Source organism: Corvus cornix, chromosome 2 (assembly GCF_000738735.6).
Source record: "Corvus cornix cornix isolate S_Up_H32 chromosome 2, ASM73873v5, whole genome shotgun sequence".
NCBI lineage: Eukaryota > Metazoa > Chordata > Aves > Passeriformes > Corvidae > Corvus > Corvus cornix.
Genome location: NC_046333.1, coordinates 109,758,539 through 109,785,119, shown reverse-complemented (window position 1 = coordinate 109,785,119; position 26,581 = coordinate 109,758,539). Strand labels below are relative to the sequence as shown.

The following is a 26,581-nucleotide window of genomic DNA, read 5'->3' as shown; positions in this document are numbered from 1 at the left end:
GACATTAGAAAGAAATTTGATTTTAGAACCAAAGTGGTTTTGCTTGGTTCAACTCATATTGACCAGTTTGCAGTGAATACCTGTGATGTCTGTTCTGCCCAAATACTGTTTCTAGAGACTTCTGCTCTCCTTCTTCTCTGTGGCTTGTAGTCCAGCATTAATTTATAACTCCTCTAAAGCACCGTTTCAGAGTTGCAGGATAGCAAGGTATCACAGAAAAGGCTGTCTAAAGAGAGAGAATAATGCAGAGAATGATGGGTTGAGGAAATTGTACTGTAATTCTTGTGAGACCTGACACACATTTCTGCTTGGCAACCTGAAACAAAGTATTGTAGTCAATTTGAATCATGAACTAATTTTGTCTTGGGATGACCTGACTTCCTAAATCAACACCTTTTGTTCCTTTTTGGTTTTTTTTTTTTTCCTGAAAGAATGACATTTTTTCTGAAAAAAACCCATCAGTTTTAAGGAAACTGTATTTCCTGCTGATAAATGGAAAAAAAATATCCCGAGCCACTCTATGTAAAACATGATGTTCCAAATGATCATTTATTGTATTTTTTCAGTGCCATTCAGAAATTATTACAAACAAATCTCTAATATTTTTATTTATGAAAACACAAGCCCACAGTAATATTACTTATATTTTAAATGAAATTAAAATGATGCATTTGGTGACTCAATAGTGTGGAGGATTTGAATTATGCAGTTAAGTTAATTCAAGCAAAACAGCAGAGTTTTAAAAAAATTGTTGCTTAGATTGTGTGGTCTTTTCATATTGTGCATAGTAAGCGCTGCTCACAACAGTTTAAAAGTGTTATTTATTACCACAGACTTAGGACAGAGCAAAAAGTATTGAAACTTGCGGTTCAAATTGAGACAGTGTTCCTAAGATAGAAATCTAACGAGACCCTCAGCTTGTGGCTCTGTTTTCTTCCATGTCAGTATACTTGTCATTGTGCTAAGGTCTCAAAGAGCCCGTTTAAAACTGTAGGATCCTACTCCCAAATTAACCCGAGTTAAAAAAACAAAAGAAAGCGATACACTTGGTGTTGCATGCTGCTGACTCTTGAGTAAGAACATTTTTCTTGAATGGTTTAGAGCAGAATTGATATCGCTACAGTCTTTCTTCCCTGAAAACCATTCCTACTTCATTATTAAACAATATGATTAAAGGTAAGACAGCAAACAGGCTTCTAAACTACTACTGGAAGAAAAGAAACAAAACTAATTTCTGCTGGTCAAAATTAAACTATATGTTATTTTTTTTACCAATAAGGCTGGAAAAAGAATTTGCACAGAATTTTTAATGAACCAAGTATTTGTTCACATCTTCAAATACATTTTTTTCTTCCACAATTTGTAGTAACCTAAAAAAATCCTCAATTCACAAAGAAAACAATTTTTAGGAAGTTTGTAAAAATTACACATCAATAGGAATTAATATTCAGAAGTGCACTGGAAATGCATTGAGGGATAATGCAGTTGCTGTTTGATGTGAGAAACCAATATTAAAAGATGCTAGAAATATTTAAAGAAATTGTATTACATAATAATTGATAATTAAAAAGTTGGTAAAAGATAGTACTATGAGTAGACAACCACCACATAACCAAAATGTCCTTTGAAACAACATTTTTTTCTCTATTTTTCTATTAGTTTTCTATTTCCCTAGTTTTTTTTCTATTCATTCTTCCCCTATTTCTAGACATGCAAGAGACCATAGTTCAGACACTCACACTTCACACAGCATTCCTGTTCAAGGAATTCAGCACATGCTCCTGAAGATTAGTTTCATTACTTTGAACACAATTCAGAAAAATATTTCTGATTTTCTTAAGATGATTATAGAAATATTTACACAAGACTTATTTTTTTTTTTTACATTAAAGTATTTTTTTGTGGGCTTTGGCTATATTGCATAGGCTATTTATATATCCAGATAGTCATATATATTTAAAATATTTGGTTTTTTTAATGTAAACAGATGGTTAGCAAAATAAAAGGGAGTTTGTCAGCATTTTAGTGAATTTCTGCACAAATTCTCCACATATGAAAGGATACAGCTTTATATATTAGTACCTATTTTCCTTCTTTAAAGAACGGTTCCAGGAACCATAATTACAGTTGGTACATAACTTATAGGAAAGACTAATCCCTTTGAAGTCAATGCAATTTTAGTGACACTTAAGATAATCAAGGCTACAGAAAGAAGCAAAACCAGCAATACATCAGATTTTATGGGGAGAGCATCTGGCATGCTCAGCTGCTGTAGAAAAGAACCTGAAGCTATGGAAAGGACCTTTTCTGGAGGTAGCCTTGGATTTGGTCATGACTCCTGGGGATTACTCATGTTAATGGCAGTGACATTGACTCAGGAGGCACTGCAGGCTGTTGTTGACAGCAGATCTAGCTGCATTTCCAAAGACATCTTTAAAAAAACCTTTTCTTGATATCAGACTCAGAAACCTGTCACCCATTTCTTCTGAGGTAAGTTAGTCTGGATACACAATTGAAAGTTTCTTTTCCATTTTATAGAGTGGAAGGTTCACAGACAACTCTTAAACTTTTCACTAACCTGTCTGTCAAAGCCAAAGAAGCAAAATTTGCGGGAAAACTACTGATTTGGTGGTCTAGCAAAAAAAAACTAGTCCCTCCCTATAACTCTATTTTATTTACACTGAAGCAATATTGGTTATGCTATGGTTACTATACATATGATACAGAAGTAAAATGAGATAGAAGTTATATTTCAGTATTTTGTTCCTTCAGATCATATTTTAAGACACGTTAAGGTATTATTAGAGTAACAGAGTCAAGTAGAGCTGTTTTTGTTGGAAAATAAAAGCCAGATTTAATTAAGTTTGTAGACTCATAAAGACTTTTTCAATTAATACATTCAAATAAACTTTCAAAATATCAATGCAAAATACATTGACATATGAAATAAAAATTCTCTACATTTGCTTATTAGCAAATCTATATTGCTTCCAAGTGTTTTTTTCTTTTCAGGAAGACTTCAGCTACCAGTGTCAGTAATACAATACTTGCTATTGCCTCTTCATATCACAAAGCTTCTAAGATTTTCTTTTCTTATCAGTATTTGAAACGAGAATTGGCATGGTGTATTATAGCCCTCTTAATATAACCTGACACTGGCAATTTAAATGGGAGTCATAGTTTGGCACAAAAATCTGACTAAGAGTTCCTGGTTGTCATTGAAGTCCTTTTAGACTTAAGCAAAGCTGTAAGCAATGGAGAAAGGATGAAGCCAACATCTTCCTGGGTGACAGTGTCAACGTGGCAGCACCAGCTGTGACGAATCGCTGGTCATGCTCCTCACCATGACAGTAACAGCATGGCAGGCTGTGGCAGAGTGTTTGTTTACTGAGAACTTCAGAAAGCAATGGAAGTGTATTATGTTTATATAATTATTATTTATAACTATTGTTGGTGGTGGGAGAAATGGTTGAAAGTGCTGTTTTGTAGCGCTTCTTGAATTACATGCAAAGTAAAATGATGCATTTGAAAGTGCTTATTTAGTCTTGAGTTGACTAATTATTAACTACATTCTTTTCCTCTCTTGTCAGTGAGGGGCTATTAACCAAAATCTGCTCATTGTGAGAGATCGCTCAGCTGCACAGTATTTTAACATGCTTTTGTACAACATTAATTCATGCTGGAACTGTGTGCACGCAAGGATCCCCTCTCACTGCTCTCCTCGGTCATCAGAAATCTCTCCAAAAATACTAGAGTCTGTTTATACACTTGCAGTGCTAGGTGGAGAGAAAGAAATAAATTTAAAGCTAACTTCTACTTGACCTCAAAATGGGGCACCCTTCGGAGATCCTCACATACGTAGGAATCCCTGAAATTTTAGCGCTATTTCTTAGTTATAAATAATAACAATATTCTTGATGGGTGGCAGCTAATGAGTGTCGGTGCAAATGGCGATTTCAGCAGGAAGGGGTGCCGGCAGAGGCCTTACTGACTGGAGTACTGCACGGTGCTGTACTTTGTCACTCGCCTCCGGGAGGTGCCTGGAGACGCTGTGCCCATTCCCTGGCCAAGGTGACAGTCAGCACTGAGCATCTGACCCGTGCTGCTCAGGCCGCCCAGATTTGCTCCCCCTAGACTTGTTCCTCCCAGGCTGCTCATCCCAGACCCTGACACTACTCTCTCGGTGACCACCACATTGTGGGCATTCGATAACTCTGAGGGAATATTTATTAGGCTGCCCGGCATTCCGGAGGCAGGCCTGAACACCCTTTCTGTCACTACCACGTTTGACCCATCTACCAAATCAGGAATGCTGAGAGATGCCGGAAGTCGTGAGTTAGGTGCAATGACTCTTTCTGTGACGATAACGTTGGAGCCCTCTGTGAGATCGGGGATATCTAGCATGCCACGCAAATCAGAGGCAGACGCAGGCCCGACAACCCTCTCTGTCACAACGACGTTGGATGCGCGCAGAGGGTCAACGGAAAAAGAGGGGGAGCTGGAGGTGTAGGTCTCGGTCACTGTCATGTTGCCGTGGAGCAAGGGATCCGGCATAGGCCTTGGGGGCTGTATGGTTGCACCAGATGTGTAGGTGTTTTCGGTAACAACTGTTGTAGTGCCAACTGGGGCAGGCATAGGTGCACTTCCATTGACAACGATGGTGGTACCAGGTGGCGGGAGGTTTAGATCACTCTCAGGGCTGGGGAAGGCAACGTTGACGCCTGGCCAGGGTGGGTTGACATCAGGGAAAGGTTCAATCTCTTTGCCCAGACAGATCTCTGCTAGGGTCTTAAATTTTGGTCCTAATGTATCCAAATATGTTTCATCTGTATCTTCTCCAATAAAGCTGCAGCAACCCACGGAGCCAACAGGAGTACCAACTCCTTCATGATCATAGATTAATAGGCAGTCATTTGCTGGTCGACCTTCATCTTCATCTGCATACACAAATGCTTTCTGTAGTTTGCAAAAACAAAAAAAAGAAAAGAAAAAAAAAAGAAGAACAGAATTCATTTCGTCAGGTTTTTAACCATGAATACTCAAACCACAGTAAAGTTTCCCTAACCACAGTAAGGCCCAGCTGACTTGAAACATAGGACATCAACAGGACAGACTATACCATCAACATTTTTTAACCTTGAAATAGCTTCATTAAAATATTACTGTGTTTTATTCTTGTTTCTGCCAGCATGTAGCATCTCAAATTTGGTCTGTCATCAGTCGTTCTGTCTGTGGGGCAAAAGGGACAGGCAAAGAGATGCCTTCTTTGGGGAGCAGTTTCTGAACAAAATGGTAGGAAGAGGAGTGGAGCAGGGTGACGAGGGGAGCAGTGGAGAGACCAGGATTGAGGAGATGGGATGGAAGATGGTCACAGTGGGGGAGACTTGGTGAGTGCAGAGGGTAGTCCATTTTGAGGAAGAAGGAAATCGCCAGCTGGAGATGATGTTGGGGATCCTGGAGTGGTCATTACAGAGAGATCAGGCAGGAAAGAGGAGAATTTAAAACAAGTGCAGCATGAGGTTGAAGGAAGCAGGAAAGGGTGGAAGGGGAGGCCTGGGAGGGAGAGTCAGAGAGTTTGGGGATTGAGATGGTCCAGGAGGATAACAGGAGTAATATGTGGAGGCCTATGGCCAGCAGACAATTAATACGTAGGGCTCCAGGCGAAGGCAGGAAGATTGCAGTCTGGGAGAAATCCATGCTCAGGATGTCAGTGGAGGAGAGAACAGACTGCTCTGTTCTCTCCTCTACTAAACCTTGTTTAGATTTTGAAATATAGCAATCCTTCTATCTTAATTGATATTTTGGTGACAGGCAATTATAATATTTATGCCTCACAGTTCATGCATATGAATAAAAATATAGCCCATGAAACCATTAATCATGTAAATTCCATACTATTTTTTTAATCCCATATGTAAAGGCTAATTAAGGTGTTGCCAATTGAAAAAACTGCATATCGGTGTCACTGGCAGTTCACAAGTCTTTTAGGGAGCAGAAAGGGCAATAAAAATAAGGAAGAATGGATGTTTAAAGTTCTTTAAGGATTAAAATGACTTCATCAAACAAGCTGTACAGGAAGTAGGAGGGAACAATTTCACGAAGATATTATATATTTATACACTGAAACAGGTGGAAAATACATAAATTTGGTTGCTACTTATGAAGCTGAAATCATTTAATTGCTTCCTACTCATACCTGCAGTGTACAAATTTTACAAAATTTGTAATTTTAAAAAATTTTACAATAAGACTGTTGAGTAATCAATCTACTATGGCAGCAGCTCTAAGACAGTACTACTACTAGTGTTGTAACTTTTCCTGTCAGTGTGGTCAACTTTGCTCTCACAGCAGAATTATATAATGGAAGTTTCGATTTGAGTAGAATTAATTTGGATTTCCACCATGTAACCTGTGGAGGAGAATCTAACAGAAAGTATGCTCACAGATGTAACTCAAAGAAAACAACTAATTACCTCAGAGAAATAGTTGTCTAAGAAGGCCATGTTCACTCCTCCTTCTCGATACTCTTTTATTGTTCCTCCAATTGACCCTTTTGCTTCCCCTGTTCCAGAAATTCCTCCAGCTGTTCCGTAGCCTGTACCAGTGCCGTAGCCAACCCCTGTAGTTTCTTCAACACCAGAAGCTACTACTCCTCCTCCTCCATATGTGTTATTATATATTTCTGAAAACAGAAAAAGTTATCCTTCCTGTGCTTTGTGAAAATGTACACACAATTTTTCAGTTGCTTTTATAAATGCTGTAAGGAAACTACTGAGTTTCTGATGGTATTTTAAATCAATTTCAGTCACAGGTACGTGCATAGGTACCAAACATTTAAACTGCAGTAATAATTACATACATATTAACAGATACCTAAGCCTTTGATTTTATTCCTGGCTAGGCAGCATGTGCACATGTGTTTTAGAAAATCAGTGATTTACTTCTATTATTGGCTGGAAAGATTATTCTGTCTAGTGTATATATATGCTGTCATGGGATTTGTGCTAGAAAATCAGATAATTATGGATATTTATGAAAATACATAAATGTATATTTATGATCACATAAGCATAGAAATTTTTTTCCCTTACACACTTAGAAAATAAAGAGTTTTGTAAATCCTAGAAAATAAAGAGTTTTGTAACTCCTTTCACATTTTCTAGTAGTGAGATTTTTAGGGGAGAACAACAATGGATCATAATAACCACCAGTTTAAAATCCAGAATGAAAATGGTCTTTACAATAAGTTATAAAGTAATACTTACAGGATTTTATCTTCTCCAGATTTTTTTAATACATGATAATAAGGAAATAGTTTTCTTAATTATCAGTACATATTATAATAAAAGAATTGCGTACAGTAACCTTGACTATGGTTACACTAGGAAACAGGCTAAATTATATATTTTTTTCCTTTTTATGAAATGAGAAATATGAGAACATTTTTGTATAATAGTCAGCAGAGAAGCTGTCTCGCAGAGTAACATTTCTTCCTGTCAGAAGCTAGTGAAAATGGATCTGTGCCAGCATGCTTCCTTCCTCTTCTGAAGTAAGGAATGGGGGAGAAAGTGGCACTGCACAGCTTGACTTATTCACTATGATCACTGACTTCCTAGAGGAACTTTATCTCAGAAGCATAAATTTACTGTGCTATGTTCCAGCTTGTCTAGGTTAACACACCTAGACAGTCAGTAATTAACTAGCTGTTTGACGTGCTCCCTTATGGGAAGCAGAGCCTGGAATCTGGGAAGAACTGAACCTTTTACCCAAGTTATGAAAGAAATATTCTTATTCTGGCTCAAGATTGATTTCTGGTGTCTTGAAAAGACCCTCCATTCAGTAGCTGCACTGATAAAAAAAAAATGCCTGGGATTTGAAAGCCTTGGCAGATATTTCAAAGTAAGTGTAGTTTGCTGAAATGAATCTGCTCAAAAGCTCAAACCCCAGATTCTTAATTCATACTGGAGGTCCTACCAGCATTAGTTTGACTATGTGCAGATGTAAGATTGGAAGAGTTGGGTTATAGTTAGGAAACCAAAGGACTTCATGGATCAGAAGGCATGGGGTTCTGAAAGATAGATTTATGACAGCATAAAATAAAAGATTTAAGGATCTGCTTACCAGAAGGTTCACCAAAATCACCTCCTGCTGCTGTTGTTGGGGCAAGAATGTGCGAGACATCCTGGAAAACAACATTTTGACTCCTTGAATGATTACCTTGAAATTCCCATATGAAGAACAAGACTTTGTGAATTATGTTAAGGAATTAGCAGTCCAAACTGTTACTGACAGTTATTCATTATCACCATCTCCATTAACAAACAAAACGAAACAAAAAAAGAGACTACAAGGTTTTTCCTTGTCAACACGAACAATGATCAGTGAAGATGATTTGCGTTCCCTTCTCCTAAACTTGCGCTGAAGAAGCTTGTTAGTTATTGTTTCATTGTAAGTGAACATAAGGAATAGTAACACCAAGCTGTTGTGCCAAGCTAACTGAGCACAACTTTAAACACATAAACTCCATCAGCGAATGTAATTAAGAATCACCTGTCATATCTGCCTGGCAATTATTGACAATGCTAGACTTGTTTTAGATGACACAGTGCTACTATAGTCAAATGCAGCCTTCTCTCTAAATATGAATTTCTTCTGATTTTAGAAACATGGGATGTACTGACCCTGTCTTCAGGCTGTGCACCTTCTATTCCCCATGGATGAATTGCCCCTTCTGTGCATTCAGGTACAGGTTCAAATCCAGTTCCAACTCCACCTGCAGCGCCAGGTCCACAGCCACAACAGTCGCTCATTGACATCAAAATTGGTATCACTTAACAGGAAAGGAACAGGAAACAAGGATTTAGTACATCTTATTTAGTACAGAAATAGCTGCTTTCCCCAGAGGGCAGGTGCTGATGAACTTTTGAAAATATGGCTTTAAAATGTTTCTAACCAAGCAGCCTGTAAGTCTGGCTTTCAGAATCATTAGCTGCTTATGGGGATGCATGTATTTAGAAATTCAGAATAATTTGTACCTTTAGTTATAGCAGAGCAACACAGGGGAGGGTGGGGCTGTTACTCCAAATTTATGCTTGTGCACCTGGGAATAGACTTTGATCTATCTCAGCTGAACCAATATAAATTGCGTACATATGAAAATTAAACAAACAGGACAAGTCTTGCTATGTATAGCATTCAGTGCTATTCTTCCCTGATATATAAGCATACATTTGTCTCTTCAAGTATAGTAATTGAAAAGTAATACACGTTAGTAATAACAGAAATATGCGAATCAGTGGAGAATCCACCCACTACAGTGATCTTTGGCTAAGGCTCCAGTTGCAATTTTCACATCACGTATGCATAATGTTTGATTTGAAAAAGCAGTAGGGGCAAATCCCAAGCCCTAGTTTCACCAAATGTTTATGTAGAGTGAGTCAGGTTTCCCAGAGTGCGGTATTATACTTAGTAGTTTAAAGAACTCAGTGCTGGAAATTGCAGAATGCTGTAATGGCCAGCATCAAAAACACTGCTTATTTTAGAAAGGCAATGCAATATTAATTCATAGAATCATAGAATGGCTTGGGTTGGAAGGAATCTTAAACACCATTTCGTTCCAACCTCTCTGCCATGGACAGTGACACTTTCCACTTACCAGGTTGCTCAAAGACCCATCCAGCCCAGCCTTGAACGCTTCCAGGCATAGGGCATCCACAACTTCTCTGGGCAATATGTGCCCCTGTCTCATCACCCTCACAGTAAAGAATTTCTTCCTAAACTTACTCTCTTTCAGTTTAAATCCATTGCTCCTTGTCCTGGCACTACCTGCCCTTGTAAAAAGTCCCTCTCCAGGTCTTTTTCAGTCCCCCTTTAGGTACTGGAAGGCTGCCCTAAGGTTTCCTTTGGAACCTTCTCTTCTCCAGGCCGAACAGTCCCAACTCTCTCAGCCTGTCTTCATAGGAGAGTTGCTCCAGCCCTCTGATTACTTGAACATCAAAGTGAAATGAAAATGGGAAGGGGCTATACCATGTACAAAGTGCTGCCTCATGCTGCATGACTAAGGACATATTTACTCCAGGCTACCAGGGGAGATTTCCAAAGGCAGAGACAGTCTGTCCTGTAAGATAAACCATCTGGGGACTACAAACTGAACAGCCTTTTGAAGCCTCAAGATTTTGTGTTTGTTTGTTCCTACTAAACAAAGATCAAAACCCAAACAAAACACCCCTCCTCAAAAAATCAGTGGAAAACCCCTCAGTTTCCTCAAGTTTTGTAGTCAGTATTTCTTCAATGGGAAATTTTGGATGTTGATTACTTGATGCCCAGGCCATGAAAGAAGGTTGATCACCTATGATTGTGGTGGTCTGAGAAATAATTGCTTATATAAATTCTAACTTGAATCCATGAAGCTCATAATTCTTTATGAATGCTAGGACAAATGAATTAATGTTCTGTTTTGATCCTGTTATCATAAATGCGACTTGTTTTTTATTAGATGCAATGTTTGGAAGGAGTAGCCAAAAGTTTCAAAATCTGAGATGATTTACTGTTCCACTACTGAAATCTGGCTTTGAGTTCAAAGGAATCTTGTTCTTTAGATCCTTTCATACCCAATTTGGAGCTGATAGTTGCACATTTCTTCTAGTAGTGTAATGGAAGTACAAACTGCAAAATGTAAGTGACAGGATAGCTCTGTCTAAGAATTCGATAACAGGTCTTAGAAAGGAAATGGTTAATTTTGAATGAAAAATGTAAGTATGTATAACATAAAATATATAGAAATTCTTTTAATTTAAAAGACCATTTTTTTCTCTGTCAAATGGCCAATACAAGCCCATGGATTAACAGTCAACTGAAAAAGCAACCTCATTTTAGACAAATTAAAAATTCGTCTTTAGACGAATTAAAAATTCTATTTACACTATTTAGAAAAGTAATAAAATTGTTTTCTTAATTTTATACTTACAAACAAATATTAATCCACCGAGAAACATCAGGCCAATGGCAGCACCGCTAAGTGTGGTATTTGATTGGTAGTCTCTGCCATAATTTTCATTTCCAGCATAGCCGTCATCAGTGGAGGCAGTATATCCTTCCTCACCTCCATCGTATCCATCAGTATAACCCTGCCAGTCTGTGTGGTCCTCAAAATCTCCTCCAGGTCTAGTCTGACCACCATAATCACCACCACCTTGTTGTCCTCCCTCTTCCCGGCCTCCTCCACCAGTGCCACCACCACCACCACCAGTAGTTCCACCACCACCACCAGCGCCACCACCAGCGCCACCAGCACCACCACCACCGATGATAATTATTCTTGTGGCCCCACTGGTGCAGTAATTCCGACTATCACACTGGCAAGCTTGCACAGGAATGATATGTGGTCTAGCGCAGCGTCGGCCTTGGTTATCTCTCACAACGACATAGATCCTATAAAGGTAAAAGTCTATGTTCTGGCCCACTAGTTCTGCAGAGGAATCTTGGAGGGGGAAAAAAAAAGAAGAGAAAAATATTTAGATGAATGTATTGACTTAAATGTTCTACAAATCTATACTACTTGTGTGTTATATTCATAGAACAGAATGAAACAAACTGTTCCCTTTCTAAGCACCTCAATTACTTATGCATCTAGAGTACTTATGCAAAGCTGAAACATATGATAGTCGTCTATGCCTGGGTTTTTTTGTGGAAAACCTGAGCCAAATCAGTCTAGTTATCACTTTTACACTTGAGAAATACAAAAGGGGAAAGTGAAATTTTTTATTTCCACTGCTGCTTTTCCTGAATTTTATTTGCACGATGGTAAATATAAAAGTTGAAAGTTTTATGCATTTCTTTTTCCTCTCTCAAGGAGCTCATATATGTTTTTCAAAAAGTTTTTCAGTAGGTTTAGAATATTTAAAACTACATATTTGCAGCTGTTGAGGACAGGTAGGAGACTCAAGAATACTCGCAATTCTGATATTTGCCATTTCATGTAGTCTTCTATGTAAACAGTAAGTTATGCAAATTCTGTCAATTAGTAATGCATGAGATTTGATGAACTCATTAGTTTGTCATGTCCGATTGAAGGAAACTGGCATAGCTTCACTGGACACTGACTAAACCAATTTTCTTTAAAATACGAGTAGGTGTGATTGCTACAATAAATTACAAAAGTTGTAATCTTAATTTGCCATTTTCATATGCCTCTCATAAAAGTAAAGCTCTGCTAACTATACACTTCATATTCTAACACAAATGTGAGAGTTTTTTCGTATGCTTACAATTTTTTAGATAACATAGAAATAAAAAAGTATCAAATTACTCCTTTTGATTTACCTCATTATGTTTAGACCAGTAAAGGCTCTTGTCATAGTTATACTCAAAGTACAGATTTGCTGCTCTATTTTTATCAGTAATTTTTCAGTTTCCTTTAAATGATAACACATGTAATAATTCTGATTCTAGTTGTAATATGATTTGTAGATATATGTATGCATGCATATGTTCGAATTTGGAGTAACTTCTTAGATTCATATTTAACTGAGATTTGAATAGATTCTAGTAAGTGTTTTGTTTTTTAATAAAATAACATCTTAGTCAGATATCTTAGATAAGAGCTTATTCCTGTGATTTATTCTGTTGTAAAATGTAGGTTAATTTACCATTTATTCTCCTGATAATCCATGTAGTCTGAGGTTCACCATGTATGCTGAACGTAAAGGGAGTAGCATAGAGATCACCATCCCTATGCTTTGCTGAGATAATCACCGATGGGGAATGCATACATACTTTCCTCATTTCAGTATTAATAGTTGGGCAGTTGGCATTGATGCCATCTATTGAAAGCACAACTGTGCCAGTAGCAGTGTATCGAGGAACCCCTGTAAAAATAAGATATTTGTGGTCAGGAGGGAATACTGACACTATAAATAATGCAGTTAGGGTTGGAAAACTAGAAACAGGAAAAACACTGAGAGAAATCTGGAACAGAAAGAGTTTATTTTGCAAAACTTAATCTCTTTTCTTACCTCGGGTGATAGCCAGGACCTCTGCTTGGTACTGCCCATTGACTACATAGACTGAATCCCGGTTAATAACTTTGTTCAGTGTGATTTCACCAGTGTTTTGATTGATTCTGAACCAGGCAGCTGGATCACGTCCTATACTATATCTGTGTTTGGTGAAGTGAAAATACTCAGCATTATGCTATGAATATAGGTGTTACATATTTATATTGCAGATGAAACTTGGCACTTTGGAACACTTTTCTTTAGGCTATGCTAAGTCCTATTGCATTTCACCCAGTTCAAGCAAAATCCACACAGACTCCAAAAGATGTAGACTAGAAAAGTAATTAGGAATAAAGCAAATGCATAGAAGCCCATTTTAGTTTGAAAGTGGCATCATAGTCCAAAAGTAAAATTTTTTTTGATCCTGTAAACCTTAACTAGAACCATTGTTGACATCAATGTTTCAATCCACAGCCCTTCCTGTAACACTATACATTTGTATTTGCTGACACATTTCTCTGTTTTATGAATTTTTTTTCAAATATTTTTAAATAGGCTGTATTTATTTCTACATACACTGTAAAGCAAATTATGGTCCCACTTATTATCATTGATTTCAAGAGAAATAAGTGTAAATATTTTTTTAACTGTAGAATGAACTGGTAGTGACATCTTCTATTCTGATTGGATAATATTGACCATTATTGGGATTTTTTGCCTGCTTTTTTCAAGATGCTAAAGAATTCCCTATTTGTAGCAAAAGTTTCAAGAAAACACAGGCTGAGTAAGAAACCCCCCCTGTTCTAATTTATTCGAGTTACAGCCTGTTAGAGAAATGATATTTTCTTTGTCTTGTACATAAGGCTAAGGAAAGTAGTCAGAAAAGAAAAGCAATTATAGCACAAAAAATGGGCTATTTACTATTCTATAATAATATAGAATATAATACTATATAATATATAATATGATACCATATAATGCTATTCTATTGCTATTTTTTCTATTGCTAATCAATAAACATTGTTTTTTAAAGCATCCTTTAAAATACCTATTCCTCATCCTATTGAAATCTCAAAAGAATTATTCCATCCAGGAAGTTAAGCAGAGCAGAGCTTACACAACATTTGATGCAATAGTTCTAGTGTCCTCATCCATGGCTGTGTACGTTCCTACAACATAATTTGCTCTTGCACCTTCTGCCAGGGAAAACACAACTGAAGATGGATGAAATTTTGGTGGTTCAATCAAATTTTTCACTTCTACTGTGAGGGGTGTTCCAAATATTTGGTACTCATGTGCAACAGAGTGGTGGAAGGCAGCTACGTTCCTGACACCAATCATCAGTGAGTGAGTTCGGATATGTTCAAAATCCAGCTCCTAAAAGGTAAACCACAGAGATCTAGATAGTACATAAAAGCTCCTTTAATATTTTAAAAATATTTTTTATTTTAAGTGGTTGAGTGACAGTGTTTTTACTGCCTGTTTAATTCTGTTACAATTAATTAAAATTTTAAGATGACTGTTTCAAGAGCTGAATCACAGTATTTTTCCATACCTTAATTACTCTAAGGATTCCTTGATTTGTAGCTCGATCTGTAACAATTTCAAAACAGTTATCTTCATTACCGGATATAAAGAAAAACTCTGCTAACCAATTGTCTGTAAACTCTTCGTCAGCATCCAGAGCTTGTATTCGTAGCAGTTCTGAACTGAGTGAATTTTCTGAAATACTTGCTGAAAACTGAAATGACAGATAAATACCTATTAGCAAATATTAATATATATATAATGTGAGGAAAACACAGCTGTCTGAAGAGGTTCTTTTGAAAGCTGTTCTTTCAAAAGCACAGTCCATGCCAATACAATAAAAAAAAAGTCTTCTGGGCAAATTGTGATTATTGTTACAGATTTGAAAAACTGTATCAGCTCAAAGGCAGAGGCATCATAGAGTAAAAGGATTTGTGCTTTCCATAAGAAATGATCTTCCAAAAATTGGGTTAATGTACATAATCTGGCCGTATTGCAGGGGTCTGGGCACCTGAATGACAGGATTTCTCTGAATACAAAGAAGTCAGTCCTGACAGTGTCTGGATTGACATCTCTGAATACAAAAATAACCTATGTGTATGTTACCAGAATTGGTGCACAAGTCATGGATTGTATTTTGAGCTTGCTTCAAGGGAACAACCATGTTATTCCAGTGGACCATGTAATTGTGAAAGTTCTCTATGGGTTAGTAAGGGCCCTGTTATCAACGGGGCTTTTAAACAGGGTTTTAAATCAGTGTTGCTGCTTTTGTTATTGGAAACTTACAGAGCTTTGAGCAAGAGTTGGAAAGTTGTCGTTAACATCAATAACTTTCACGTTACAGCTACAAACGGATGACATTCCATCTGCAGCCCCATCCCGGTCTGATGCCTTCACAACAAGAGTGTAGCTACTATGTTGCTGTCACAAAAAGAGAAATGGGTATGTTAGAAGACCATCTGTGCATCTTATAAATAACTCATGCTTGCTACTATTTCCTAATGTAGGACTTTGACTTAGACATTTTATTGTAACACATTGAAACCATGCATTTCTCCATTAATATTTGTAAAAACCACAACCTTTCTCTTCTATTTTTTTTCTCACTCTCATGGCACATTTACATCACCATTATTTAGCTTTGGAAGGGGAAATGTTACCTCTCTGTCAAGATAATTTGCAAGATGGAGTTCTCCTGTGTATTTATTCATAATGAACATGGGTGGACCAGAAGGTTCCTGACTCTCTATCTTGAAGGCAATTTTAGAATTCAAGTGGTTAGGTTCATCTGCATCTGTTGCAATGATTTTCATCACCAGTGTGTCTAAAAAAAAAAAAAATAATAATAGAAAAAACCCAATAGAAAATCTCTTGAGTTCCTGCAAACAACTCATCAAGACAGTGCTAAAATTTAGTGTGTGAAAATGATAGAAGACTATCCAATCCTTGACATTTACAAAGAAAACCAGAAGTTTAGTTTTGTAATACTGATTCTGACAATGTTAATGATTTTAAATGAACTAAAAATCAAGGTCAGAAGGAATGCAGATGTTCACTGAACTTCTTTAAATCACCATAGGGAATATGAAAATACAGCAAGTACTGAGCTTGTAGACATTACTATAAGAAATTTCCATAGCTTTAAATGAGAATTTCTAGAAAGAAGAAAATGAGTGTTAGGCACCATTGCCTCAGTGCTATTTGCATGTCTAATGTTGATTGCTGTACTTTTGGCAAAAAAGAGCCATTTTAATAGTTTAAGTATGGAATTATTTAGTAATAATCCTCTGCAACTACAAACACAGAGGCTGCAAGTACAAATATTTGAAAGAGAAAAATGGGGAAAAATGTGTTTTACATACCCTCAAAGGAAATAAGTGTAATGATATTTTTATTCTAATGAGAAGGAATGAAATAATTTATTTTACATTTTCACATCTGAAGGAATTTGCATGATGGTATGGTTAGAAACTGGAACATTCAACACTCATGTGGGAGGAAAGGGAGAAGGAAGCATTGCTGTTTAATTTATAGCAATTAGCTCAGGCCCTGGCTCAAAGAGCACTTGCAGAAGCATGTGCTGCTCCCTCCTCTGCAGTGGCCCTGACCAATATATGTCATTGCCTAAGAAAAGCAGAAAGAGCACCCCAGGTTTATATTAACTGTATTCTGTGAGGTTCACTAGCAATATTGTAAAAGGCATAACATATTTACTTACTGTCCATGCTGCTCTCTTCAACAGATCCTGTAAATACAGTTTGTGCAAATACAGGAGCATTATCATTTATATCCAGAACTCTGACTCGAAGTTCGAGAGGTGGTTCCAAATCTACACCCGTCACTGAGTGTTTAGCAAAGCAACGTATCTAAATAAAAAGATTTACTTGTTTTAAAACCAAAAGGTAAGTAAGCAAAGTAGCAATCTGAAACAAACGAATTTTCTGTCTTTTGCTCTCTTTGCCCCAGCCTGGATCCATAATTATAAAGGTAAAAAAAAAAAGACAGTACTTACAACAAAAACTGGTGTTATTTCTCTATCCACTACTGATGTTATATTAATTTCTCCTGTTCTTGGGTTAACAACAAATATTCCATAGGGTGCACGATCAATTCCAACTCCAGAGATGCTGTATGTGATTGGATTGTCTTCTTCACAATCTGATCGGATCTGCAGTAACAGACAATAATAATTTATACCAGTTTACTGAGGACACCTGCAGGGTTTTTTCTCCTATTCTTAGTTCCTGTAAAAAATTCTATATAACTTCAGTTTCTCAACCATTTATTACAAGTTGACACGGAATCAATAGAAGGGTCTTTTACAAAACGTTAACCTAGAGATCCATCTCCCCTTAAGGGCTGGGTAGGCTTTCTATTTCTCCTAAATCTGTCAGGGAGGTGGAGAGAGAAATCTCCAAGGGCGTCACACTGTGGTTGGACCTCCGTAAGGGCATGGTCACGGTGAGCGAACAGAAGGATATTTTCTTTTTTCTGTTTCCCACAAGTCATGTACTATCTTTGAACTTCTGCTCAGGGGTTTTTCAGGAGGAGAGAGAGAGAAGAAAAATGTCATGATCTAGAACAAAGACACTGGTTAGAGCTGCCTGGGGAGTAGACTCATGGCAATGTTCTAGGAAGCCTCTGGTCACTACTCAGCAGCCACACAGCTTCACTTTATGAGACTGTCTCAGCAGAGCTGGGAATACTGCATCATCTTTCTTTTATTCTACATTCCTTGCTTTGACTACTCTAAGCATATATATTTTTACATCCCTCTGCTTTTATCAGCCTGTCTTCGGAAGAACTTCCTTGTCAGTGAATACTTGTGGATTTTTTTCTACTTACTCTGGCAATTGGATTCCTCTTGGAATTATCTTCTCCTTCTCTACAAGCTGCAGCAAATTTGATCCACTCACGTTTTTGTCTTCTAAAGGTTTTCCATCTTGCCGTTCCGTTTTCATCCCATTCTTTTACCTTTGACAGAGAGTTCCAGTATCATATGACCTCAATCCATTTTAAATAAGTACAGACAATTATAATTTCCAACAGTAAGGAGAAAAGAGATTTTTGTAGCCCATGTGCTTTTTTACGTCTGCGAGTCCCAAACTCTATGACTGTACATGTTTATTTTAAAATTACTCATTTGTATGAGATACTCATTTAGATTTAGGTGAGTTTCTCTTGAGAGGGTGAGCAGGTTATTACCTGCAGCTGTTTAATATTTAAATATGTTTTCAATCTTCAGGTTCAGAAGCATCTTAGTTCAGTATTTTCCAAATGATTTTTTTCATTGTTACATTTAAATTAATCGGAAAAACAGTTTCTCAAGCAATATGTATTACCTCTACATGAAATCCTGTGCTGAAATCCAAGAGTACCTGCAAGAACAATAATAAGATTGTCATGTAAAAATGCAAGGCAAAATGCAGCAAGCAAAACCCAACTGTAAGACATTGCTATACTGCAGGCCTGGAGCAGTACTTTTCTTCAAGCCTATTGCAATAGCTTATCTAGACATTAGCTACAAGATTTCCACAAATGACTCGGTGAAATTCAATTATTTCTATATCCAGCACTTGAATTCCTTGACAGTTAAGACCTTCAAAATCCATTCTGTCTTTCAAGACAGAACTTTGAGTTTGAATGGGTACACCAGAGAAGTTTTCAAGCTATACCTTCATCAAAATAAAGCTTTCACACAGATTTTTAACACCTTAGCTGAAGAGGGAAGTGGTTGCAAGAGTTGTTACCAAACTGTCTAGGAAACTAGAGAAGTATTTATCCTAAATAATTTATTCTTTTTTTGTTATTTTTTTTCTTATTTACTAAGTCCACAATAAACCTGGAGTACTTAATTGTGTAATTTAACCAAAAAGAATGAAAATGTATTCTTGGAACTTCCCAGTGAGATTGAAGAGATTTAATGTAAGATGGAAACCCACCTGCAGTTTTCAGGCAGATTTCCCTGGAGTACAGTAGATTTTGATTTGAGACCTAACTATGCAACTAGTCTTGAGTAAATAAAGGTGGCAGGATCAGATGCAGTATGTAATTACTTTAAAATTAAAATTTAAATGAGAGAAGCCTCAATTTCTTGATTAGCACAATTTAAAAAAAGGCACAGTTTAATTAACTTTATTCCTAAATAGGGTGTGAAAATGAAGTTTGCTTGGTGAATGTACTTCTTCAGAGCATCTCTTTCGGGTTTAAGATCTTCTTCTGCTTTCTTCAGACAATAAAGGGTGAAGAATGTGGGATTTGCAGGACTGGCTGCTTGTTTCATTCATCATTGGAAGAAACAAAATATCCAGGTGCCTCAAAAAGTATTGCAGTGTTTCTCTTTCTAAACAAATTTTAACGGCTGCAGATATGAGTATTTCACTTCCTTATAATTTCCAATAGATTTTTATTTTGGTTTGGTTTGGCTGCTTTTTATCTGATATGTTTTATCTGTGGGGTTTTATGTCAGTTACACTTGGATAAAATCGGTGACAATCTTTTATCCTATCATTACATCATGGGACTTTCCTCACTTCAAATTTATTGAGTTTTACTGGCAAGGCTGGAACATGGACACAGAATGTTTTCCACTTACTTCATGTTAAGACAACTTCTTACATGCAACAGAAGAATGAACAGCAGTTTCACCTCCTTCCTCTCTCTCTCTTTTCCCCATTTACCTTTATGCTGCAAGAGTTTACCATCTGTCATTTACAAAACAATGTTTCCAATGATTTGGTTTTGCCCAAAACATTCCCTGAAACCGTGGCCTACAACAGATGCCCTAATCTGCTTCTGAATGAAGGAGTTTAGACTGTGGATTTGCGCATTTGATGTGCATATAGCTTGAAATTTATTGGACTCCACAGAGTAAGGATTTTTTCCTTGTTTGTTTGAGCAAGCTATTGACATAAATGGTTAAGAAAAGTACTCTGCAGGAAAATCACTACAATATGTTCATGTTGTGCTAAAAGCATCAATGCATCCTCTAATTGACATTGAGTTTATGACTATTTAAATCTTCAGCTTCAGAATAGGATTCAAATTCATGTGCAGCCATTCCTCATCTCAGAAGGGACAATATCAGACTCCATGTGAACAGCAGGGTTTGTTTGCCCCAGTGGGAGCTCAGTCCTCTTCTTTTATAATCCCCCTTGGAGCCTGGGGAACATGGAAGAGTCAAAGGGGCAGACTACACTAGAGAACCTGAGTGATGAGGTCCACCAGAAATAACACTAATCGAACATCTCTTATCAGTCTATCCCACAGGCAGGGCCTCCTTTGGTGAGCACAATGAAATCCTCTCCACCCTTAGGCTGAAATCCCTTCTGGCATGCACACAATTGTCTTGACCTGGCAAAGTATGGGTATACACCTGCCAGTGCAATGTTAGTGAATCTTGTCTGCTGTCTGTGTCCTATGGCCTACCCTGTTACTTAACAGTGAGACTAATACCTCACACCCAACCACATCACTCTCATACTCTGAAAAACTATTCTGAGTTTTTCTGAAATAAGAATTATGCCTGTAAAGAATTCTATTACTTAAGGACATGAATATTCATAAACCTCTTGATTCCAGCCTATAGGGAGTTCTGTTTTCAAGCAGTGAAAAATACATATTTTACACTGCAGTCTCATCCTTTGTTTTTGAGCACCTGTAATGGGAATGTCAGGAATTTCTCCATTGGTGATGCTGTGGATTGTAAATTTAGTCCCTGTATTTCCACAGTTGTCCTGTGATAGCTAAGGAAAACCCCATTCTGCTATTTGTTGGTAATGGAAGATCTTGAATTCAGAGTCCTTAGTACAGTTTGTGTTATTATTTGAAATGGCTGATCTGATGAGCTTGATGTCTGTGTTTGATATGTCTCTCTGTTATGGCTGTTGTATAGGAAGGAGGGCAGGCAGACATCAGACAAAGATGTCTAGTTTACCTGAACAATTTTGAAATTGCATTTATCCAACTTGATCCAGGGATAGATGTTCCTCTGCCTCCCCAGCTAATGCCTTCCAGTTCTTCACTGTCACCAGCAGTTAGAAGGCTTCCCCTAACCCAGTTGTCTATTTCTAATATTTTTTCTGGGATGCAAATATTTTTTTTCTAGTGCTATTTCCAGAAGATAAGTTCTGTCTCCTAGCAGCTAACTCCAGCAAATTTCTAGGTAGTTAAAAAAATTCCCTTCTAAACCAGTATCCAAGTACAGTACTTTCCATAGACACAGGGATAAACAATAATTAAAGCAATAGGAGCCACTGGAATGTGTGGGGTGCATCCTGAGGACCTTGGGGTAGGCAAGCTGGTCAGAATGATACCAAGATTTGCTGTCCTGTTAGTCTCTGAGAGACTGTGAAAAAAGGAAGCTGCAGAGAATCTAGAGGCTGGTTGCACAAGCTGTTTCTCTTTTGGGTTGGGAGATGTGCAGGCAGGAAACAAGTCTGTGGTTTCTGTCATTTGTACAGTGTCTGTCTGAAAGCTTGTCTTTTATTGTAGTGATACCTGGACCTTGTGTCCAAAGTGGCAACTTAGAGCCACACTGGAGTTATTCTGGATTTATTCTGATGTACCTGGAGACAGAATTAGGGCCATAGGATGTGTATGGTTCTTCGCACCTTCAAAGCAATTTACAAACAAGAATTAACTAATCATTAATTGAGTACCAAGCAATATCATATGTAATTATGGAATCCTCCCTCCTCCACCTACTCAAATCTAAATGACTGAACACGCCTTTAACATCTTCCCAGCATTATTCATATGGGATCTGCTTCTCTCTCTTTGAAGTCAACAGTGGCATTGTTGTTGGCCTGGATGGGAGGAGTGCTGAGAACTCACACGTATTGTGTTAGTCATCAGGCTGCAGTGGTAGCTCTGGTACTGTCAGCATTTTGGGACTTTTACATCTTTCTTACTCATCCACAGCCCTGACTAGAAAAGGGTTGCAATAATGAACCCTTCCCTTTATTCATTCTACATCTCTTTAAAAAGTGATACATCAATGCATATGAAATAATGAGAAGCAGAGTTCAAATGTAAGACAAACACTCATATTTTAAAAATATGCAATTTGATCACTTTTTAATTGAAACATGGTTTTCTTTTTCTGTACTTTGCCTTTTCATATGTCACTAATGAATGTAGTTTATCCAATTTGATCACTTTTTAATTGAACACGATTTTCTTTTTCTATACTTTGCCTTTTCATATGTCACTAATGAATGTACTTCATCCAATTTAAAGGGGAAGATTTTCTAGATGATTTTTCTGGCCTTTTGTTTTCTGATTCAGAGGAGGTAAGGTGTTTCCTGTGTTAGCAATACTTTGAATTTCACCCAGGATGGAGAACCCGTTACTATTTCAACAGTTGTGAGAGGAATTATTCAGGAATTATGACAATGCTCGTGTCAGGCTGAAGAATATACTTTGAAGTTTGATTTATTTTAAAATAAGTTTATTCAAAGAACTGAACACTTTGGGAAAGATTCCACTGAGATTGTTTCTGTTGTCCTATTGTTATCTTTTATTGTATGTAGATACAATACATTTCCATAGAGTAACTGAGCTTAACCATTAGAAAAATGAACAGAAAAGTAATTTCAATATAGGGTGTATGCCATTATCATTAAAATTTGAGTTTTTCAAATTAGTCTTGCTAAGTGCCCTTAATAAACCTCCCCAATAAAATCTGAATTCTGATATGACTTTGAGTGTTCTGGCTGCAAATGCATGTTTGCTTAACGGCCATTTTACTCAGGAATGTAAAACTACAGGCTTAAGTACCTAGTCTTAGGTGATAATTCCTGCATCTGGAATTGCTTTAGTTTCTATTTCTACAATAAAATTTTTGGCAGAAGAACCTATAGGTTCCTGATTCAATTCTGGCAGATGTTTCATATGAATATACATGGAGAGGATTTAGCTCCTGACTATTTTTATGTGCAACCAAGTTATTAGTATGATGCGTAACCATAGCCTAACAACCAGGGGGGGAAAAAAATAAGCATAGATAACACATGGGAAAATGTATCCAGACAAAAGTGCATAAGAGATGTGGTGAATTTAAAATTATTGGCTGTCACATGATAGCTGGCAGGAGAAGAGTCATACCCGATCAAACAGGTTATTTCCATAAAACGTGTCTGTGCTGGTATCACAAACAGAACTCCCTTACTCATGAGAATAATGCCTTTGAAGTCACATGAACAAGGGTTGCAGAATCAGTCCCACCAATGGTGAAATCCATAGAGAAAATTATTTGTTTCAGGGCTGGTAAGTTTCCTTTTTTTTTTTTTTGACAATGCAGTAGTGTGCTAAAATATGTATAACTTCATGGTAATTTTATTTGATGCAACTTATTAACAATATACTAACCAGATGCACCATTCAGACAGGTGATTTTCATGAAAGATTAGTCAAGCTGAAAGTCAAAATCCTTTCTCAGAATACACTAACACTGGATACATAAATTTATAATTTATATCTCTACATTATCATTATAATTTAATGATCTCTACAGTTTGTCTGCCACCTTTCTATAAAGTGCTGAAAGATGCTATTAAGCTGCACAGGCCATCATGAGCATTGCTGGGCAGAGCAACGCATAACAAGAACAAGGCTTTCCTCTGGGTTGTAGAAGTTCAAATATTTGATAGTCATCAAAACACAATGGCATTTTTCAGAATCCCTCCTTTTTTCTCACCCAACACCTACCGTCCATCACTCACAATTGTAACAATAATACACTGAAAAAGAAAATGGCTCCAGAGTTGCTGAGAGGAATAAAGCAGTAAAATCTCTTTTGAATGGACAGATCTTAGATGCAACACAGTCAAACTTTTTGAACCTCGACACACTGGGAGTGTGCATCACCAGGTAACTGAGTAAAATGAGTAGCTACTAGTGCTACATGAAAATCCGGAAGTGTGAGTGTGGTGTGCAACAGGCCAGTCTCAGACACCTCTGTGCTGCCTTGAACAAGCAGAAACTTATCCAAACCATAGCTTGCTTTTGCCAAGTTTTGCCCTTGTTTGCTTGGCAGCTACTCTGTGTTAGTTCTACTTTACTGATTGCAGACCTGTCACCTAAAATTAATGGATTGCATTTTCCAAATGGTTTTAGGATTTCTTATTCTATAACACAAACTTTTTCTCAGACTACAACATTTCTAGAAAAGTCAGTAACGAGAAGTTAACAAACATTTACCCTTACTAATACACTGTGTAAAATGTAAAATTGCATGAAAACCACAGGGCATAACTATAGTAGAAATCTCACTCTTCTCAATCTTCAGGGCCTTAAACCTCTACCTAATTTCAAAAGGTCAGCACAGATGAGTAAAATTAATCCACACAAAAATCAGATTGCAGGAACAGTAGGGCACCCATAGCCCTTTTAAGTCCCTTCTGGGTAATTTCCATGCCTTGATGAGCACATCGAACAACTATGCCACTTGACCATAGCCACAACTTTCCTTTTACAGTGAGAAAAACAAACCCAAAGAGTAACACTTTCATCATGCAGTCACTTGCTCAGCACATGGCGGCTCAGACACTAATGCACTACAACACAGGAACCCTTTGCAATGTGAAATAATAGGCCAAGTCTTGATTTTTTCTCAGCTGAGATCTTCACTAAATTTTGTCATTTTTTTCTCTCAAATATAGCTGTAGGATTTGGTCAGCTCTGAAACAATCTTGCTAACGAGTTTAGAAAAAAGAGATTTGAATATTTTAGAAAAAGATATTTCCTCAACTGATAAAAAAGTAAAGACACAGAACCAAATTGTATCCAAACATTAAATTTTTTGTAATGACGAGCATTTTATTAATAATTGTGACCCCTAAATAGTAGCCACAGAAAACATTTGCCTGAAAAGTCATACCGTAAACATAGAAAGTCACATCTTGAACATCAACAGATTGCCAATAGTCTAAAAAGAAGCATTTGTCAGTATTTAATGAAAAGCTAATTTAATTCTATAGAATGTTCAGAGGGGCTGTTTAGAATGAGCAGAGCTTTGATTTTTATGGTAAATTTCACAAGATATTTTTGGGGAATAGTTTACACCGTAAAATGTAATCGTCTGCTGAGACCAAACTACTGTAGTCACAGAATTTACAAATAATATTTTAAATTCTGACTTACCAACAAAAGGAACAGAAAAGCAGCTGTTCGGTGAGGGAGCCAATCCATGGCATCTGACTTCTCAGAAACAAGTCCAACTGAGTTGTGGTTACAAGCCTGTTCCTGTACCCCTCCCCCCCCCAGCTCTTTTGACTATTTAGAAAGACGCTCCGTATATGTCCTTATACTCGGCCCTTCAAGGTGTCTCTGCCTCCCTCTGAGGGAAGAACTGAAGATGCTGTATAACAGAGTGTCTTTCCCCACCCCAAAATCCTGGGCTGGTCTCACCTGAAACGCTTGACAACATCATTATTGCTTGCAGGTAAAAGCTAGGAGACACACCTAAATTCTTATTGCACTGAAACCCTTTGTTGGATACGAGAAGGTACATTTTAAAAACAGAAGGCAAGCTTTGCTGAGAAGATACCGAGTGATTTATAAATTACTCACAACATAAGGAATCATTAAAATGGTAACTTATCATTGCTTTGAGTGCAACTTCCAGTTTGATCTTTGCACCTTATATAATAGAAGAACTTAAAGAATATTACCATAAAGAATATGGACTTTAAGAAATTATTCGTTTAAATTAGAAGTCCATTTGTTTACTTCCAGGCACAAAGAAGTCAGTTCCATGCACCTTGTTCACAGAAGGGAAGCAGTCAAAGCAGAATGGGGTTGTTGCTAAAGAGGTATCATATTAATTTTGGGGAAAAAATAGTGCTTTATTCATGAGGCCGCAAGAATATCTGAAGCAGAGGAAGAAGATTTTCTGCCTTTACCATCTGCAAAGCCTCCTCATGCCATACTTCTCCCTTCCAATGGGCTGTGCTCTTGCTGACACAGTGGAGAGGGAGAATGCCAGATAAACTGGAGAGCTGCTCAAAACAACAGGTAGTGGAGCTCCGGGAGAGAGGATGTTCTGCACAGCTCTCTCGTGGCCTCATTTTGGATGGCAGGAGCACAGTTTTGTGGGGGACAAAGAAATCAAAGGGGATTCCCCACTTTGCTCTCTGTTGTGCAGCAGAGGTGTTATAAGTGCCTCCTTTTGTCTTTGGGACACCTGAACCACTCCTTAATGGACAAGAAAAAGTCAGAGTGACCTTCTGCTCTTCCACTGAAGCTGGGAGGGGGGTGCACACTTTGTCCCTGAAAGTGCAACACCACTGGTGTGCTTCTGAGCCTGCTGAGCCCTCCATGGTGCTTGGCATCTCCCAGGGCTTGGCTTGAGCTGGGAAAAGAGGGCTCAGCACCTCTGTGGCTGCTCAGCCCCTGCCAGGGTGAGGTCCCATGCTCCTGCTGGGTAAGCAGCTTTGCAGCACGCTGCGTCCCTGTGTCACTTAGCCTGGGTACTTTGCTGTCTTGCAGCTGGCTGGGGCTGCCAAAGCCAGTCGTGCATGTCCCCATGGTCACTCAGATCTTGGTGCTGAGCTCAA

The 26,581-nt window shown here is 37.7% G+C and overlaps 1 protein-coding gene across 1 annotated transcript; it reads right to left on the bottom strand.

Moving 5' to 3' along the window:
• Positions 1–523: 523 nt before the first annotated feature.
• On the bottom strand, positions 524–25,375 carry LOC104690423 (desmoglein-1-like). Its single transcript, XM_010401239.4, has 16 exons — positions 25,167–25,375; positions 18,365–18,400; positions 17,868–17,996; positions 17,035–17,190; positions 16,741–16,888; positions 15,683–15,846; positions 15,309–15,443; positions 14,551–14,736; positions 14,113–14,372; positions 13,014–13,156; positions 12,648–12,866; positions 10,967–11,479; positions 8,682–8,830; positions 8,122–8,182; positions 6,474–6,682; positions 524–4,956 (listed from the first exon to the last, which is right to left on the bottom strand). Exons 1-16 carry the CDS (start codon positions 25,212–25,214, stop codon positions 3,985–3,987), a joined length of 3,528 nt encoding a protein of 1,175 aa, XP_010399541.2. The 5' UTR covers positions 25,215–25,375; the 3' UTR covers positions 524–3,984.
• Positions 25,376–26,581: the final 1,206 nt, after the last annotated feature.

Coding starts and splice junctions, on each gene's coding strand:
- LOC104690423 (XM_010401239.4), bottom strand. CDS start 25,214: ATGGATTGGCTCCCTCACCGAACAGCTGCTTTTCTGTTCCTTTTGTTG. Junction 15,444..15,682: donor CAAATTATCTTGACAGAGAG/GTAACATTTCCC, acceptor TTTTTGTGACAG/CAACATAGTAGCTACACTCT. Junction 14,737..15,308: donor CAACTCTTGCTCAAAGCTCT/GTAAGTTTCCAA, acceptor CTGTCATTTCAG/TTTTCAGCAAGTATTTCAGA.